Source organism: Mya arenaria, chromosome 12 (assembly GCF_026914265.1).
Source record: "Mya arenaria isolate MELC-2E11 chromosome 12, ASM2691426v1".
In the NCBI taxonomy this organism is placed as follows: domain Eukaryota; kingdom Metazoa; phylum Mollusca; class Bivalvia; order Myida; family Myidae; genus Mya; species Mya arenaria.
This window is the reverse complement of record NC_069133.1, coordinates 40,888,603-40,906,847: the sequence shown is the minus strand read 5'-3', so window position 1 is coordinate 40,906,847 and position 18,245 is coordinate 40,888,603. Positions and strand designations below refer to the sequence as shown.

General features: G+C 36.4%; 2 protein-coding genes across 3 annotated transcripts in view; one reads left to right on the top strand and one right to left on the bottom strand.

The window, feature by feature from the left end:
* Positions 1-18,245, top strand: part of LOC128210405 (uncharacterized) — a 119,817-nt gene that overhangs the window by 60,944 nt on the left and 40,628 nt on the right. The window lies entirely within an intron of this gene.
* On the bottom strand, positions 55-3,538 carry LOC128210404 (uncharacterized). 2 transcript variants are annotated; one of them, XM_052914751.1, is made up of 2 exons: positions 3,489-3,538; positions 55-2,916 (listed from the first exon to the last, which is right to left on the bottom strand). In XM_052914751.1, the coding sequence occupies exon 2, from the start codon at positions 2,714-2,716 to the stop codon at positions 821-823; it is 1,896 nt and encodes a 631-aa protein (XP_052770711.1). In that variant the 5' UTR covers positions 2,717-2,916; positions 3,489-3,538; the 3' UTR covers positions 55-820. The 2 variants fall into 2 exon arrangements, with proteins under 2 accessions (XP_052770711.1, XP_052770710.1); XM_052914750.1 differs by lacking the exon at positions 3,489-3,538 and adding an exon at positions 3,177-3,260.

Below are 18,245 nucleotides of genomic sequence, written 5' to 3'. Positions count from 1 at the left end.
CAAACTCGGAATTCATAATTCTGAGGAAACTTCTGTCTTCGGCGGACAGGCCAACTCTGTTGTCATCGGGTTGTCTCCTGAAGACCACATCATCTGAGAAATCTGGTTCCTTCACAGTCAGGTAAGATGGGCATGGTCTGAAGATGGTCTCTCGCCCGTCTTTGCAAATGCTCGTAAAGTATGTATTGACAGAGTCTGGCTGGTGTACTCTGCCAAGACACACTTCCCCAACGATAACCCAGCCTAAGGGAAGGCGTAAGGCAAATGGCGTATCTTTGGGCCCTATTATCTGGTCAATTACATGGTGGACTTCCAGTAAGTCTCTGCCTATTAGCAGCTCGATACCGCAGTCAGGTTCTAGTGGCGGCATGAATGAGGCAATCTTCTTCAGATGTGCAAAGCTACGTGCAACTTCTGGTGTCGGGATTTCTGATGTATCTTGTGGAATGGCATCACATTCGATTAATGTGGGTAGTTCAAATCCAAATCTGGAACCCCTTGGAGCACCTTTAGATGACACTGTCAGGCCTGAAACACGTCTCCCCGCCATAACGCTACTACCTGAACACGAGGATAGTGTGTACTCTGTCGATTCACCGGAAACGTTTAGTTTGTTGCAGAGTTCAGGGCTTATCAATGAGCGATTGCTTTGATCATCTAGAATGGCGTATACACGTTCTGTATTTTCATGACCTTTGTAAGCTTCGTCGACCAGAACGATTTTGCCACAGGATCTGCCCCTAAAGCCTTGGCCACACAGAGAAGTACATTTTGAAAAAACTGTCACTTTGCTTTGGTCAGATGCAGGTACAGCCGAGTTTCACACATTAAATTCAGTTCTATCTCGATGCATAGCAGTAAGATGATTTTTCTTCATGCATATTTCACAGGTGACAGAAACTGGACAGTTTGTGGAAGCATGATCACTTGAAGAAATACACCTGTAACATATACCTTTTTCTTTCAGCAATTTTCGCCTTTCTTCCCAAGTCATGTTCGCAAAGGTTTTGCACTCTTTCAAACCGTGTCCAGATCTGTGAATGGGACATCGTGTGATCTGATCATTCTTCATCTTGTCGTCACTGATTTCACTGCCTATGTGGATGTCAGTTTTACGATTGACTACACGCGCGTTTATAGAAGAGCTCTGTCTCTGTTTAGGTTTGGGGCAAGCTTCGACCACTTGATGTTCCCACTGAAATGCTGGGTCATTGCTATTGTCACGCACAAACTCTACAAATACAGAAAAAGGTGGAAATGTTACTTTGTGTTCCTTTTTGTACCTTGCAGCATGGGAGATCCACTTTTGTTGCATATTAAATGGCAGCTTGCACACAATTTCATTAACAGCAGAGGATGAGTCATAAGCAGCAAACTGTGTGGCAAATTGAGGGTCCTTTTTAACTGAAAATACTTCGAGCAAAAGATCACTCAGTTCATACAGACGTTTATTGTCTTTGTTAGTCAACTGGGGGAACTTTCTAATTCTCAATTTCAGGGAAGCTTCAACTTTCTCAGGGGATCCATAGCAGTTGTCTAACCTTTCCCAGATGAGTTCTAAGCCATGCTCTGGATTGGAAGCATTTGCTGAATGTATGCTCTCTGCCCATATCTGTGATTCTGAACCCAAGTTATTTACCAACAAGTCAATCTCTTCTGTTGGGGTAACTTTCAATTCTTTCATGACGCTTTTAAACGTAGTTTTCCACACACCGAATGATTGTGGTTTCTCGTTGAATTTTTTCAATCTTTGTGGCATAATGTCTTTTCGCAAAAGGAAACTTGTTAAAATGTCAGCATTGGAATTCCTTAAAACTGATTCTTGATGTACACGTACTCTTGCTTGCTCTTCTTCACAATGATTCTCTTTGAGGTATGTCTCTGAGTTATGACTCACATTATCGCATTCAAAGTGTCTATCTGGATCGCGAGAGGCATACACTGTAGGTTTACTCTGTGTGCCTGCTGCTCCAGCTCTAGGAATTTCTGGTAAATTATCTATATAGTTTTTTGACCTTTCACTTGCAGCTTCATAAGTCAAGTCAAAGTCCGCATTTCTTGACACACCATCAGCTTCTTCTGCGTATGACGCTTCTATTTCTGCTACAGCAACATCACCCTCTACCTTCAACACATTTAAGTCTGCACTAACTTCTTGCTTTACCCTCGATGCTCTGGCAACTGCTAACAGACGTTCTTCTTCAATTAGAGCCATCTTCTTCATCAGCTCGGCCTCTCTCTTAGCGTATTCTAAACGAATACGAGCTGTATCTGCGCGAGCACGAGAACTAGACGAAGATGACACATGAGACTCCTTGGAACCATGTGATGACTTTGATCTAATAGAAACAGCGGCTTTTGAAGTCCCTATAATGTCATTTATCTTTTGCACGGCTTCACTTACGCGATCTCCTATCAACTTCACCTGTTTGTCAAATTCTTCAAGCTCGGCTTTACTACTCTCGGTTATACTTCTCGACAAAAAGTCTGCAAACTCTGATGATACAGTTAAATATGTAGCATGAGCACTATGGAGTCTGTCCGACAACACTTTATTCGCCTCTGGGTTCTCCAGATCCACATTAGTCTCTTCCAATGTACTACAAAGTCGATCATAGGACGTTTGCACCTTTTTATAAAACTTTGAACGCGTTTCTTCGTAATGTTCTAAACCTTTATCTGTCATTGTTCGTTTTCTAGTTTCTTCATCTGCCATGATTCAACGTGATATGGTGGGTAACTATGTAGATGCTGGTCCAGCTGTCCATATGTTGTCCCTAGATGACTCTTTTTTCACTATGCTGTCACTAGGATTTTCAATGACATAACAATCCACAGCTAGTGTCACCATTTTATTATCCTCATCTCGATAGGTTATTATGAGTTGAGACGTATAACGTTGCGTGCGGTGAAAAACTACAAATAAACAAAACAACTTGTGACTAGATCGTACACCATCATATATACAATAACATATTAAAACCATTATGCAGCAGTAAGATTCATCTTTAATATCAAACAGTGTGATTCCAAACACAGAATGACATAATCATGTGACCGATCTGGGTTGACACTGTTTGCAACATTAATAAATTGGAGCTGAAATCCATACCCATTATAAGTACGAAGAAATATCAAATTATCTGTACTCTAATCTCAAGCACATTATTACGCACATTATTACGGTGTCCAATACTTTGAAACGATTTAAAATACTTATTTTATCGATTTAAAACGAAGTTACTGTTAAAACATCGTCCTACATAACATGTACTTGGCGACCTTAGGAAACTCCAAACATTCCATTCTAAAAAACAATGAAGTGACGTCACTAAGAAACTCCACTCGTCTATTTTTAGAATGGCGGGAACAGCATGCAGAAATTCTGAATGATAACATTACCTTCCTACTAAATTACGGTTTAAAACTTTAGCAGATGCATGACAACCAAATCATAATCTACCATATAGCAAAGTATCTGTACTTACAGAGTGTGCGGGACCATACAAAATGCCAAAATGTTGGAGCTCAATCACAGCGCATCCATTCTAAGGGGAAATAACGAGACACAAACTAACGACGTACAAGTCCGAATGTCTCCGAAAATTAAGGAACAACAACTCTCCAACTTCCTCAAGAATTCGAGATAAGCATGAAAGAGTTGCCTCCCTTAAGCCACTATCGAATCGATATAGATTCTAAAATTGCTTACAGATTGAAAGGAAGGATAAACTGAAATCGGTCCAGAACATTCATTATGTCGCGTGATTGACGGGAGACATGGAAAAAGAAATGAAATCAAAAACTAATTGCAGAATATAACAAAAATAAAATAAGCTAACCAATCAAAAAATCCAAAACTTATCTCATGTAAGTCAGAAGTCCCATAAGACCAGTCAACTGGCTCTCTCTCTCTGCAAATACCAATCAAAATGTACATTAATTTTTATATAATCTATAATCTTGTTTAAAGTAATGATCTAGATGAAGACTTATGTTGTCACAATAACTCCTTTTCCTGTTTTTACAGGGTCATTTTTCAAATTTTCAATGCACATCCTCATATCAACTATTGTTATTTCCATCACGGCCGAGGTAGAGCCTCTTGGTCTTGTTATGCTCGTCTTACTATACAGTACTTACCTATACCTAGTTTTATGGGGTCACATTCGCTCCTTTTACGACTTGTTTTTTACTTTTTTACTTGCATGGGTATTGTTTTTCAAGTTTTCAATGCTGCATGAATGCATATCCTCATTTCAACTATATGCTATTTCAATCATGGCCGAGGTAGAGCCTCAAAATTGGTCTCATTATGCTCGTATTAATATACATTACTTGCCTATACCTAGGTTTACCAACTTTTTCTAACATATTTCCTTACAAAGTCATTTTTATCAATTGTTTAATGTATAGCGTCAAGTGAATTATATGCAACTTCAATAGCGGCTGAGGTAGAGCCACAAAAATGATCTAATTATGCTGGTATCACTATACAGTACTAACATATACCTAATCTTATGGGGTAACATTGGCTCTTTTTCCAACCTTTTCTAACTTTTTAAATAAGTGGTCATATTTTGAATTCCCATAGTGTGTATTGATTAAGGAAAAGAGCATACTACACTCCGCACAACCAAGTCATTTAAATGTAAAATGACAATGTTCTTAATTTGCTTTAAAATTATTCGAAAAAAGCAAGAACATTTACTTTGAAATTACTATTATTTGACAATGACAATTTTACGTAGATAAAAAAATCACAATTCCTTACCACTTGCTATATACATGTGTGGTCTTGTTCTGGTACTGGCTGCGCTTCTGGGGGAAAGCCTTTGCCAAACGCATCGGAGGCCTTGTTTTCACCAAGGTACAGGTGGATGTAGTCGTGCATCTCGTTTGGAGACTCTACCTCTTGCAGGAAGGCTATGAACGTCGGGATTGAAAGGGAGAATATCAAGGGAATGCCAGTACAGTGCGCAGTGGAGCAGTATCGTATTCAGGTTCAAACCCTTAGGGATTGTGTCAAGGGGAAGGTCGATGTTACTCAATTGGGGAATGAGGAATCCCTGTTAAAGCATGATCAAGAGTTGTCTTTTATTGAACACATCGAAGTCATGGCTCAGTTGGGCTATGGATTGACAAATGAATGCTTAGGTGTCTACAGGAGTTTGGAGGGAAACTAGAAAAAACACTGGGCAGGTAAAAAAACAGACAAGCCATTAAGTAACTGCTGGTTGTATGAAAGTTTGGGCCGATGAAAGAGTCGTATAAGGACAGTAAGGCCAAGTTCATTGGAAACAAGTCATGCCAGGTCTGCCACCCCCGAGGCAGTGGAGTTTTACATCTCAAATCTCAAGCGTGTTTTAATGACAATGACCTGTCTGATAAGCCTCAGTTGATTTACAATCTGGACGAGACTGGTATTCAGCCCGAACATAGACCACCAAACATCCTTGCTCCTAAGAATGGAAAGCATGCTACACTCGGCACAACTATGTCATTTAAATGTAAAATGACAATGTTCTTAATTTGTTTGGCAATGCAGCTGGCAATTACCTCCCACCATACTTTGTTTACAAAGGAAAACGGTTTAACACAGACTTAACCAAAGGAAGAACCCCTGGTGCTGGTTTCACGATGTCGGAATCGGGTTGGTCCAATTAAAAGATGTTCAAAGACTAACTTTCTAACCACTTTCTAACCTATGTTCGACGTAACATTGATAACAACCACCCCATTCTTCTCCTGTTTGGTGGCCATTCTACACATGTTTCCAAATTGATGATAGAGTTGGCAGGACATCAGAATATTATTCTGTTTGTCCTCCCAGGGCACACCTCACACGTGCTCCAGCCCCTGGATGTGGGTATCTTTGGTCCATTCAAAGTCATTACAACTCAAAATGTGCTTCATTCATGCGGGACAACAAAGGACAGGTTGTCACTCGATACCAGTTGACTGAACTTGCATGCAGGGCATACTTATGTGCAATGTCTCCAGTCAACCTAGTTTCAGCGTTCCGAAAGGCAGGAATATTCCCTTTTACTCAGTTTGCAGTCGACATTGATAAGCTTTACCCTAGCGAAATCTACAAAGACTCTACCCCTTTGCAAAAGGTTGCCTCACTGAAAGCAGGAAAAGAATCACTGGACAGGTATCTGTTGCCAAAGGTTGAAACTGCTGCGCAGAAAATACGTGCACATGTGATAAGCAGGAACAACCACAGCCAAACACACAAAAAGCCAGAGGCTGGGGGTAGGGCCATCACTGATAATGACTTTCTGCAGTAAATTTCAGTGTATGAAGAAAACAAGGAAAACAAGCAGCCTAAAGCAAAACCTGAAAAGAAAGCAGCCGCCAAAAAGAAAGGCAAGAAGCACAAACCAGCTCTAAGAAAAGCTCTGACATTCAGCCCCAAACCTTCAACCAGCGGCCTTGGTCGTATGCGTGTAACCGGGTCACCTTTATATGACAACGAGGAAAGTGTGTCTGAGAGTGATGTTTGTTGTGTTTGCAAGCATTTTTCCCCACTGAATCTTAACAGTAAACCATACTTGAAGATCATGGGGTTTCTGTGACAGCTGTAGCCACTGCGTGCATTTGTCATTTTGCCACGAAAAGCATGTCCTAAGAAAAAATGACACATTTCTGAGCCCCAACTGTGTGCCTTGCTATACAGCCGTACAATGACATATCTTTGTTTATTTTTTGTTAGTGCTGTTGTTTGATTTTTTTAATGTTGTTGCTTGTTTCTTAAATTGTTGTTGTTTTCATTAATCTTCACCAGTTTAATGAAATTTATTTAATTAATATGCAGCTGTTCTGCAGAAAAAAAATCAATATTAAATAAGCAGTTACCTTTATTTTCCTTTTTTACAGTATGTTAATGATTCATAAATAACCCAAAACACTGCAAATGTATAAACAAAAGAGCCAGTAGATAATAATGGATAGGTCCTATACGTTTATTATTATTTGTTTATTGGTAAGTTTTCTCAAGTTAATGCATACTTTAAAAAGATTTACCTTTTGCGTTTTATCTTCATTAAGAATTGTTGGGATAAGAGTGAGGTTTGTGCACATAAACTGGTTTAAACCCCCAGTAAATTACATTTTACTGACCGTTCCAAGGCGGTACCTAACAATTCTTGCTAAACACACCTATTTTTATATAGTTTCATAGTTTATTTCAAATGCATAAAGGCCATAGGCCCATGAGCATACAAGAAGTTTGCATATATACACATATCATGACATTTCATAGATCAGTGGTCAAATACAATTTCATAGATACATTATTTTTGTTTATTTTTTTACAATAACTAACACTATATTATTATATAATTCAAACTTTAATATATATAATACTATAATATTATCTCAGTGAGGAGACAGTGGCGGTTATACAGATATAAACTTATTACATATGTTATATATAAACAAATGTATTTCTTAATTCAAAAGCTTTATGTACATACATCGATAATTTTCTACATGTAGCTTTCCTATCACTAGCAATAAGTTCAACAAATTTCAGTACATTTGGTTTTTTCCAATAATATTTACTGATGTATTGTTTTCTTAAATCATTATACAATGTACATTCTAACAAAAAATGACTCATCTTCGAGGATATTACAAATTTGACATTTTCGTTCACTAACAGGTATGGATTCAGGTTTATGCCATCTACCTGCCTCGATTTCTAGTCTATGTGATGAGAGTCTTAACCTCGTAAGGTCTTTCCGAAATTTTACAATATTTACATCACACAAGTGAGATTGTAACTTAAAATCTGCAAACAGCACATATGATTTTGCTCTGGATGAGTTATTAATTTCTGCAAACCAGTTTTGTACATAAACATCTTGCAGTCGCTGCTTTAATTCCTATATAAATTTATCAACGTCACCAACAGTTTGAAATACTTCATTAAATCCTAATGTTTGTAAAATATCTCTAACGCTCTTTGCCCATGATTTACAATTAGGCAGTCTCTCTATGTCTCTTCACAATATTTTATAAACTGCTCTTACATATTTGATATCATAACAATGCAATTTTTTTAATCAGTACTTTATAACGCTTACAACTCTTTTGGTGACTAATGGTGTTCTTCCAAGTTCTCCATAAACAAAATTGTTCTGTGTTTGAGTTCTTACACCTAGAATCTCTTTACAAAACTTCAGATGAACTCGTTCTATCTTTACGCTATCGTTTAACCCCCAGACTTCACAGCCATAATTCAACATTGAGTATATAAGTTTATCAAATAAATATAAATAAATTTATATAGTATGTATGCACTGTACTGTTTGTGGAGTTTCGTGCTGTTATTCTATGTTTCTTGTTTGTGATTTTGTGTTATATGTCTTTGGCGTTTGCCCAGTGCCACTAAACCGGGTTTATGTTTATACTTTTTGGTACTGAGCCTGTTTCTGTAACGTTTTGCATAAATATTTATAATCAATATTTAACAAAGAATTCGTTTTTGCGTAAAGTATAGTTCACCTTTTGTATAACAGTGATTTAACACCGAGACAACAAGCGTTCAATAATTTGCCAAAATGACTGATAAAACTCTAATGTAAGGCCATCAAGTCCAGGACTCTTGTTTGGTTTCATATCATTGAGTGCTTTTGTAGCTTCTTCATAAGAAATTTCTCCCTCACAATTTTCAGCTAATTTTGAATCTTAAGTAAATTCTAAGTCGACTTCATTTACATACTGTTTATAATGCTCTTCGTCTTTAAACCCTGATGTATACAAATCTTTATAAAAATTAACTTCAGTTATAAGTATGTCTTGAGTTTGATGTAGTCTGGCTCCGTCTATCATTAATGAATTGATTACTTTCTTGCTTTGGCGCGATTTTTCAAGGTTTAAGAAATATTTCGAATAAGTTTTAACCCTTTTCAATGAAATCTACCTTTGAACCGATTTGGGCGCCTGTGGCCTTATTTATCTATATACTTTTTTTTATTTCTCTCTCAAGTAAGGTGATACGTGAGGAAACATCAATGTCGGGGTTTTGAACTTTTGATTCGTATAAGCTTTTTAGTTCTACTTCTAGTTTACGTAGGTGGTTATGTTGATTTCTTGAAATTTGTTTTGAATATTCAATAGTTTTATTTTATTTTGCAGAGTTCCCATTTTATATCAGGTTGAATATTTTGTTGAGACACTTTATTAAAAAGATTGCTTATATTAGTTTTGTACTCGCTATCTTTAAAGAGGGAATTATTAAAATTTCCAGTATCCGCGGCCACGTTTATTTGGTATTTTAATCTTTAGCGAAATAGCCATATGGTCGGTCGTTTATATAATTGCAGGTCTAATATCTGTCGCATATATTTGTGGTACAAAATTAGTTTCAATAAGCCAATAATCTATTCTGCTTCTTTCGATGTCGTTTTACGCCTCCACGTGAATTGTTTTTTATCTTTATCATATTATTTCCAAATATCGCATAATTTGTGTGATTTAATTAGATTTAATAAGTTTTTTTACAGTTTTGATTTCGGACTTTTGCGACCTGCTTATACGGTCGCTTAAGTTCAATGTGTCATTATAGTCACCGCCTATTATCTTAACTCGTGAGCTATTTTCATGCAAAATATTTGATGTTTTGCTATAGAAGTCATTTCTGTCTTTTTTACTGTTTGGAGCATATAAGTTCACAAAAGTGTATGAAATATCAAAAGATGTTTTACATTAAAGCTGCATTCTCACAGATTTACCGTTTTGACAACTTTTTAATTATTTGTCTTGGAATGAGCATTTTTTTGCGTAAATATCTGCAATCCTCTGATATAAGACTGCTGACATAAGATCAGATCGCAAATTTTTATATTTGTGTTCGAAAATAAATGTCTGATGGCTTAAATCGTTACTAACTTAAATGCCTAAAACATCAATTTTTGAACATAAATGTAAAAATCTATTTTTTGTCAGCAGTCTTATATAACTCGTTTCCATGAATTTTAGCAAAAATTGGCTCGTTCCAAGACAAACAAAAATGTAAAAACGTTCAATCTGTGAGAGTGCAGCTTTAAATAGTACTGACTTCATATACTTACTAATTGCTATCAACTGATGTTATCATGTTGTTGAGCTCACAATTACACCAACGTGTAAAGTCATCTTCAGATGAAGACAGCCTCCTGAAAACGCGCCATTTCATATTCATTAAGAATCTTCAAGCCCATTTTGTCACTTGCCATCATACTTATTTGAAATAATGTGCGCGAAAAGGTGTTTGGACGACCGAAAAAAGATTTTTTCTACCTAAGAACCGTTCAAACCATACCAAGCGGGACAACTCTTTTCTTATCGATCGATGAAGTTGATGGTCGTTACTATCGGTCGCTAGTTTGTGTTCACTACTGATATAAATCGCTATTTAAATTGTTGTTGTTTTATTCTGAATCGGACAACCCGGGTTCGATTCCCGGGCGGGCCAGGTCACTTCTGTTGTGATTGGTTATGAAATCCTTTCTACGACCATTCGCACTGTACCACTGCACCTGGCATGTACAGAAGTTGTCAGTTCCTTGCAGAGGTGAAGGCACCTAGTACTGGTTCTGCCCAGGATAGGTGTGCGGTGGTTGAACTGTCACTCTGGGACCCTTCAATGTGCTCACGCCGGAACCCGGAGTATAAACTACTAACACCACCATTTGTTAATTATTAAATCTTAGCAAGTATTAAATGCTAAGCCATTATTTGATGATATTTTTAGACATAAATCACAACTCCAATATTTTTATCTCGTTGTTTTATTTATTTATTTACTGCTCACTTTGTAAACATGTTTACGGGTCTTGGTTTTTCCATATTCTATAAATAGATCCATCACCTTGTAATAAAGGTAGTTCGCGCACCGGGTTCAGGGTGATAAAGGAACCCAGTGAAATCCACTCAAAACATTAAATCCGATCATAAGTCATTTATTATAATAAGTAATTATTTTATTTTATTTTGTATACATATTGAAAAGTGCCTCTTGAAATGTTTATATTTTAAAATTTATTGAAATTGGTATAAAAATGGAGAAGTTCAAGCAATTTTTCGAAAATATATCGGAAATCGAGGTGAAATGTACATTTTGACAAGTGAAATCCACTTCTTAAAAATATATTCAAAATAGATCGGAAAGCGAAGTGAAATTTCCTTTTTGAAAAGTGAAATCCAATATCATAAGAATGAAATCCTCTAAGTGTAATGAAATAATTTTAATCAAGTTTGATCCGTCTCCGTGGCCTAGTGGTTAAAAGCGTCCGCCTACGGAGCTGGAGGTCAAGACGTTAAAAATTGGTACAAGTAGCTCCCTTGCCTGGCGCTCGGCATTTAAAGGGTAGTGCTTGGAAAAGTGGTGTACTCAGTACTGGTTTAACCCAGGAAAGTTGTACCCCGTGTATCGGTGCTTTACACCGAACACGTAAAAGAACCAAGGGGTCTCTTCGAAAAAAAGCTAGGGTATCGCACCTGGACTTCCTTGTATCCCACCACTGTCTCTTTATCGTGCTGTCCCTTCAGCAAAAACAAAGGACCCCGTTGGAAATAAGTGCTTGCACTTTCATGGGTTATCCTTGACCACAAGGTCTAAAGAAATACATACATATATACATAAGTTTGTTAATATTAATAAAGTAGTAGTTTTTTTGTCGGATGATTCAGTTTTAATTATGTTTGAGTTACTTACATTAGTATCGTATAATCCGTTTTAGTCGTGATTCCTTATAAAACTTTAGATCTAATATCTAAATCAGTAGATTCAATATTTTGGTGTGTTTTTACTGTAAGTAACCACTATCCAATATATTAGTCCTATAATTTGGTGTAATAATTACTCTTGTCTTTGATATATATCCAACAAAGACGAGGATCACGACTCTCACGTGCCGATACTTTCGCACCTTTCGCATTTACCGGTTAAGGTGATACATCAAATATCCGCAAAAGTTGACATAACATATTCGGCGGTAAAATTAAAGAAGTTTAGTACAATGGCAGTAATTATTTTATGCCAAAAAGTATTTGAGAAGATATGGTAAGTATAAAATGAATCAGAAATGACAATTGTCATTGCAATGTTTTTTATTTTATTTTTATGCTATAAACATGTAGTGTTGGTTATACGTATATTTGGATATTTAAACGAATAATCAATTGTTTCTGTGTATTTATATTTCTGCTGTATTACTTCATAAAAAGGTTACCTTTCCATGTAGTGTCTGCCTTAAGGCAATTTTGTGCACTTGACTCAATTTATTGTGACAATTGTTAGTTGTGGTGCCATCGTGCATGCTGTCATATGTATAAAGTGTGCTTGTGTCGGGGATGAGTAAAACTACATAGCAGCACTAAAAAGGTAAGTGTAATATATACTGAAGTACTATGAGCATATTTTATACATCGCAATTGATGGATATATAATTTGCTTATTATTGAAAACAGAGACGATTTAATGTAATATTTATTCATATATTTAAACATGTATTTCAAAATAATTATAATTTCAAAAGGACATTTACAATCATAATTTAATATTACTACATCTGTAAATAGTTTGAATTTTATAAGCACATTTGAAAATATAAATTATAGCAACTATAAGTATAAATAATAATAAGCAAGTATAAATATAACGAATTTTATATGCACATTTGAAGAATTATTATTACTACAACAATAAATAATACTTACATGTTTAATTTTATATAAATGCTATAATGTTAACAGCTTATCGTTTGAAATTATTTGAAATATGGCTTGAAAATATTACAGTTTTTGTAGAGCAACATATCACTTTGGTAGTGATTATTGAATCTAATGGCATTCATTTTAATACATTTAGTCTGGTCTAACATTTTATAAGCATATTCAAAATCAATTAAAGCAAAATATTAATGAAAATATTAATCTACATGAACATTTTACATATATTTGCAAAACTGAATTAGTAATAACCTAACATCACAAGAATTGCTTTAAGCTAATCGTTTGATTAATTCTTGACAATAGTGACTACGAAACATACAGTCACTTCTTTCATCATTTGAAACTGAAGTTGTCTGACGTCAAGGTTTCACAGCTTGTGATAGGCACCGACGACGAGAAAGCCATGGTCATAGCCATTCAGTCAAATTTCCATGAAGCTACTCAACGCTGTTGATCTAATGAAACAGATCTTTGGCAATGAAGGTACTGGAAATGGAAGGGTTACGAAATGGCCAGATCCCGCTGATGATACCATTGCATTCGTGGCCAAATGTACAGACCTTGAGAACAAGTACTCTAATATTTCTCACAAATTTCTCAGATATTTCGAGAGAAGATTAAAGCCCCTTATTAAAGACAAAGTCAAGGTCAATGTCCCATCGCGACAAGGTATTATTGGTCCTAATTGGACGAACAGCAATTGTGAAAGGACAGTCGTCAGACCTCAGAGCTTCACTCATTGGGTCTGGTGAGTTCCGGTTGTCTGACATCCATTCCAAATTCTTGGTCTTAAAACAGGAATGGCTCAATATGACATTGGTCCAGCGGTCAAACCACTAAAAGCGGTTTTGACAACACAAGGTTAAACGCCCCAATTTGGTTACTTCCAGCGGCGAACAATCGACCGTGCTTGAACCACGAACAAATGGTAAAAAAAAACAGGTTCAAGGAAGCGCAAAGTAAATGTAAAGACGACAACGTTGCCCAAGACAAAACGGCCAAAACCTGAAAATAGCCTGTATATAAATGTTTCTTAGGGTGTCCGATGATGGGTGGCACACCCCGAGAATCACTACTGAAGCCCTGCACGGGTGGCAGTGCACACCCACGCGAATATACCATTTTAAGTTTTTCACATGGGGCTATGTTCTTAGTTAATATATGTATATTTTTCATTTTGTGCATACTAGTATATTTTTCTAAGGATTTACGGTGATGGGTATGCACACGCCGAGAATCATTATTGAAGCCCAGCACGGGTGGCAGCGCACACGCTCACGAGTATACCATTTTAAGTTTTCATGGGGCTATGTTAAAAGCTTATCGTTATATTTTTTCATTTTGTGCATTTGTTTTTCTTAGTGTGTCCGGTAATGGGTGTGCACACGCCGAGAATCACTATTGAAGCCAAGCACACCGTCACGAATATACCAATTCAAAGTTTATCTATGTACATTTTACATGTTGTACATATATATGCGAAACACCAAAATTCATTTTGTGTATTTATTTTCCTCCGCCGCCACTGTTGTGAACATACCTTTTCATTATCCTTATTATTGTAAACCAAGTTTACCTTATACAGTTGGAATATTTAATCTATATACCTAACATGGTCATATCACGTGATAATATCGACTAGCCAATCACGCATAAGGAATTAATTCTACAAGGTAGACATACCTAGTAATCTTTTTTTAATAGAAAAATACGAAAAAACTGTGAAAAATAATTAATAGTAAACTATAACACTTCAGTCAGTAAGTTTCAATGCATTGTACACATCGATACCAAGTTTATGTTTGTTTTCGACATTTTTTTCGCTGTTTCATCATACGGAGTACAGCCCCTTTAAAATATGAGTTATGAGTGGATTTCACGTCTCAAGAAGTGGATTTTATATAATATTTAAACATTGTTGATAGATGTTTTTTTATCGTTTTATATGTTTGGCTAACAATCCCCTGCTGTGCCTCTCCTTTCTATTGCACTGTTGTCACAGTAGGGGCCAATTTCCTTTGTATTTGCTTATTGCCTCAGGGCCATTTAGGGTTGACACTTTTTGATGAGATAATCGTATTAACGAACTAAAACAAATAAACATAGCTAATTTATAGGACGGAAGTAAATAATAAACACATAAGAGTGCTAAGTTTTTAAATACCATATATATTTAAATCCACTTTAAATGCATGGTCACCATAGTTATATCCAAATTGTGCAGCATCATATTAATGGGATATTATATATCTCACACATAATATTTTTAGTTCAGTTCGTTTTCAGTGTCATAGAATTCTCATTTAATGTGATTAGTTTGACTGGTATTTAATGAAATAAGACCAGTGATTTAAAGCTGCACTCTCACAGATTTCCCGTTTTTCCAACTTTTTTTTTAATTTTTGCGTAAATATCTGCAAACCAGTGATAAAAGATCAGATCGCAGACGGTTGAAGAATAATGCATAAAACATAAATTTTAAATGCTTGCTAAATAATGCATTTATGGACAAAATTAATTACTGGTGTAAAAAGTTTGTAATCGTTTTTGACATTTATTCATCCCTTTGGAATATTAACACAAAATTATTAAATGTAGTAAATGAAATTTGGCAGTAAGAGTGCATCTTTATGTTAGGTATGACTTAATATGCTTAATGAATGGTCCCAGCCTCAACGGTCCCGGCGTTTCTCAATAAGTGTAAAAAAATTGTGTGTGTGTGTTCAATGACTTTTGAGTTTACCCTGTGTCATCAAACGGGGTTTATGTTTTAACTTTTAGCTACTGAGCTTGTTTCTGTAGTTTCCATTTAAATATTGTATCATTATTATGTATGCAGGTCGTGGCATTAGTTCTTGGGGCAAACGACTTTCTTCGGACTGAACCAGAAGACATAGTTCATTCCCACCGACAAATGTTAAGTCGAGACGGCTTACATTTGAGGTTTTTAGGAACTGAGATTTTGAGCAGTGCTATAACACGCGAACTTCTGAATAGGTTTAATCCAAAACGTGAATTAAAGTCTAAACCGAAGCCGACGTTTGACAATTAAAGACCAAGTATCATTGTCGGTCCGCTACTGTATAGTGAAGTTGCAGCCTCGTCACCAAAGTCACCTGCGACGCATCCGAGGACGATCGACAGCAGGGCATCAACGACGCATCCGAGGACGGTCGACAACAGGTCACCAACAACGCATCCGAGAACGGTCAGCAGGTCACCTGCGACTTCGCCATCAACGTCACCCGCGAAGAATCCGAGGACGGTCGACAACAGGTCATCAACTACGCATCCGATAACGCACCCGAAAACGATCGACAGGTCACCTGCGACGCATCCGAGGACGGTCGACAGCAGGTCATCGAGGACAGTCGGTAGTAGGTCATCGAGGACAGTCGGTAGCAGGTCATCGAGGACAGTCGGTAGCAGGTCATCAACTACCATCCGAGAACGGTCGGCAGGTCACCTGCGACTTCGTCATCAACGTCACCCGCGACGAATCCGAGGACGGTCGGCAGGTCACCTGCGACCTCGTCATTAACGTCACCTGCGACGAATTCGAGGACGGTCGACAACAGGTCACGAACGACGCATCCGAGGACGGTCGGTAGCAGGACGCAGATTGACCCCCTTGATAAGTTGGTAGATTGGATATTGGGTAATGGAGCAAAACCAAATTTTCTCAAACGGAACAATCAAAAAATAGGCAAAGTGGTGGTGGACTAGAAAATGGTGAATATATGTCTAATGTAATTTACAAAAGAAGTAAGGACGAATCTCTTAACCTGGATTACGCAAGGGGCTTTTAAAATGAGCGCGAACGGAGAAATTCCGACAAAGAGTTTAGCGACTAAAAGTCCAATCTGGCCGTGTGCAGGTGACCTATTCATTATGGATACAGACACTTTCAAAAATAAAATGGGCCGACGATGTGATGGTTATTTATGGGCAAATGATGGGGCAAAGAAATATATATAAAAAAATAGATTTACTTAAGGTTAGGCATAGAATTAAAGTAGTTGAAAAGGATACAGGAAAACCGCGAGCTTCCAGTGATTTTATAAGAATAGAATACCAAATAGCGGAGTGTGATCGTTTTTTTTAATTCATTACATTGGGGATGAACTTGTTTAAACCAATAGGTCACGGCAATCAAAAAAGCGAGGACAAGGTTTTCCAAAGGACTTGTCGATCTGTATTCGATACGATTAAAGAAGAGATTGAAATAGGCAAATCGGCTGGTAAAATATATTATAATATGAAATGCTCTGCCGAAGGAGAAATGGCTGCCTCAGAGACTCCTAAAAATTTACGACAAGTACAAAATGTGTCTGCTCTATTACAATAAAATAAAAGATTGTCTCATGACGAAATATATAATACAATTGAATGAGCATTCCAATAAGATGGATTTATTCTTCAAATTGATATCTATCCCTCTCTCGTTATAATATTAGGAATGAAGCAAGCATTAAGCGATTTAAATGAACTATTAGCAGTAAAAACAACTGAGCACGTTTTGTTCTCAATGTATACAACATTTGACTGTGGAAACTTTTATTTAACACATATTGTATACAAGAACTTTTTTATTCAAATCAGAGCCAACGATACCAGTTGCTTTCGTGATGCATGAAAAAAAAGATCAGAAATTTCACGAAAGACTATTGCAGGTGATTATTGAAAAATGTCCGAACTTGGTAAAAAAAGACATACATTTTGTAGCAGACAGAAAGGTTGGGCTAACAAAGGCAATCGAAAAAATAATTCCGAATTCAAAAATATTTCATTGTTGGAATCATATTAAGCGAGATGTAAGAGAATGGCTAAGACAAATAAGTCCAACAACTGATGTTGATGTTTATTTAAGCAACCTTGACACTTTAATATGTGTGATAATGAAAATCAGTTAAGGAGTTCGTTAAATAGTTTAAGGGGTGCATGGTGTGAAAGCTTCTGTTCTTATTTTTAACAACATGTTAATAGATAGATTTGTGATTTACAATTCCAGTTCATCCTTAAAAAAATGTGATTATAATATTTATTTAATATTTCACACTACACTGTATAATTGTAATATATTTAATATGTATATGAAACACAAAAAACTGTATAGTCTACGTGTAATAAATTCTGTTCTGTTCTGTTCTATTAAGCCAGACAAAGAAAAATACTCAGGGCAGTGGCTACTGGAGGACGCCGGTATATACAACAGAAAATCTGGCATTACAAATAACATATCGGAAAGCTTTAATAGTTTAATCAAATGGGTTAATGACAACAAAAAACTCTTAACAGACAGTATGATTCTTAGTCTTTTTTTATTTATAAAACGAAATATTCCGTGAAGTCTTGAGAGGCAGGGCATCAATAGGAAATTACACTTTAAAGGAAGATTTTAAACACTTTGCTATACCATTAAATGAACTGAAATACACGTATACCGTAATAACACCAGGTGAACTAATGAAAAATATAAAAGAAGAAATAAACAAAATAGCAGAAAAAAAATCACAAAC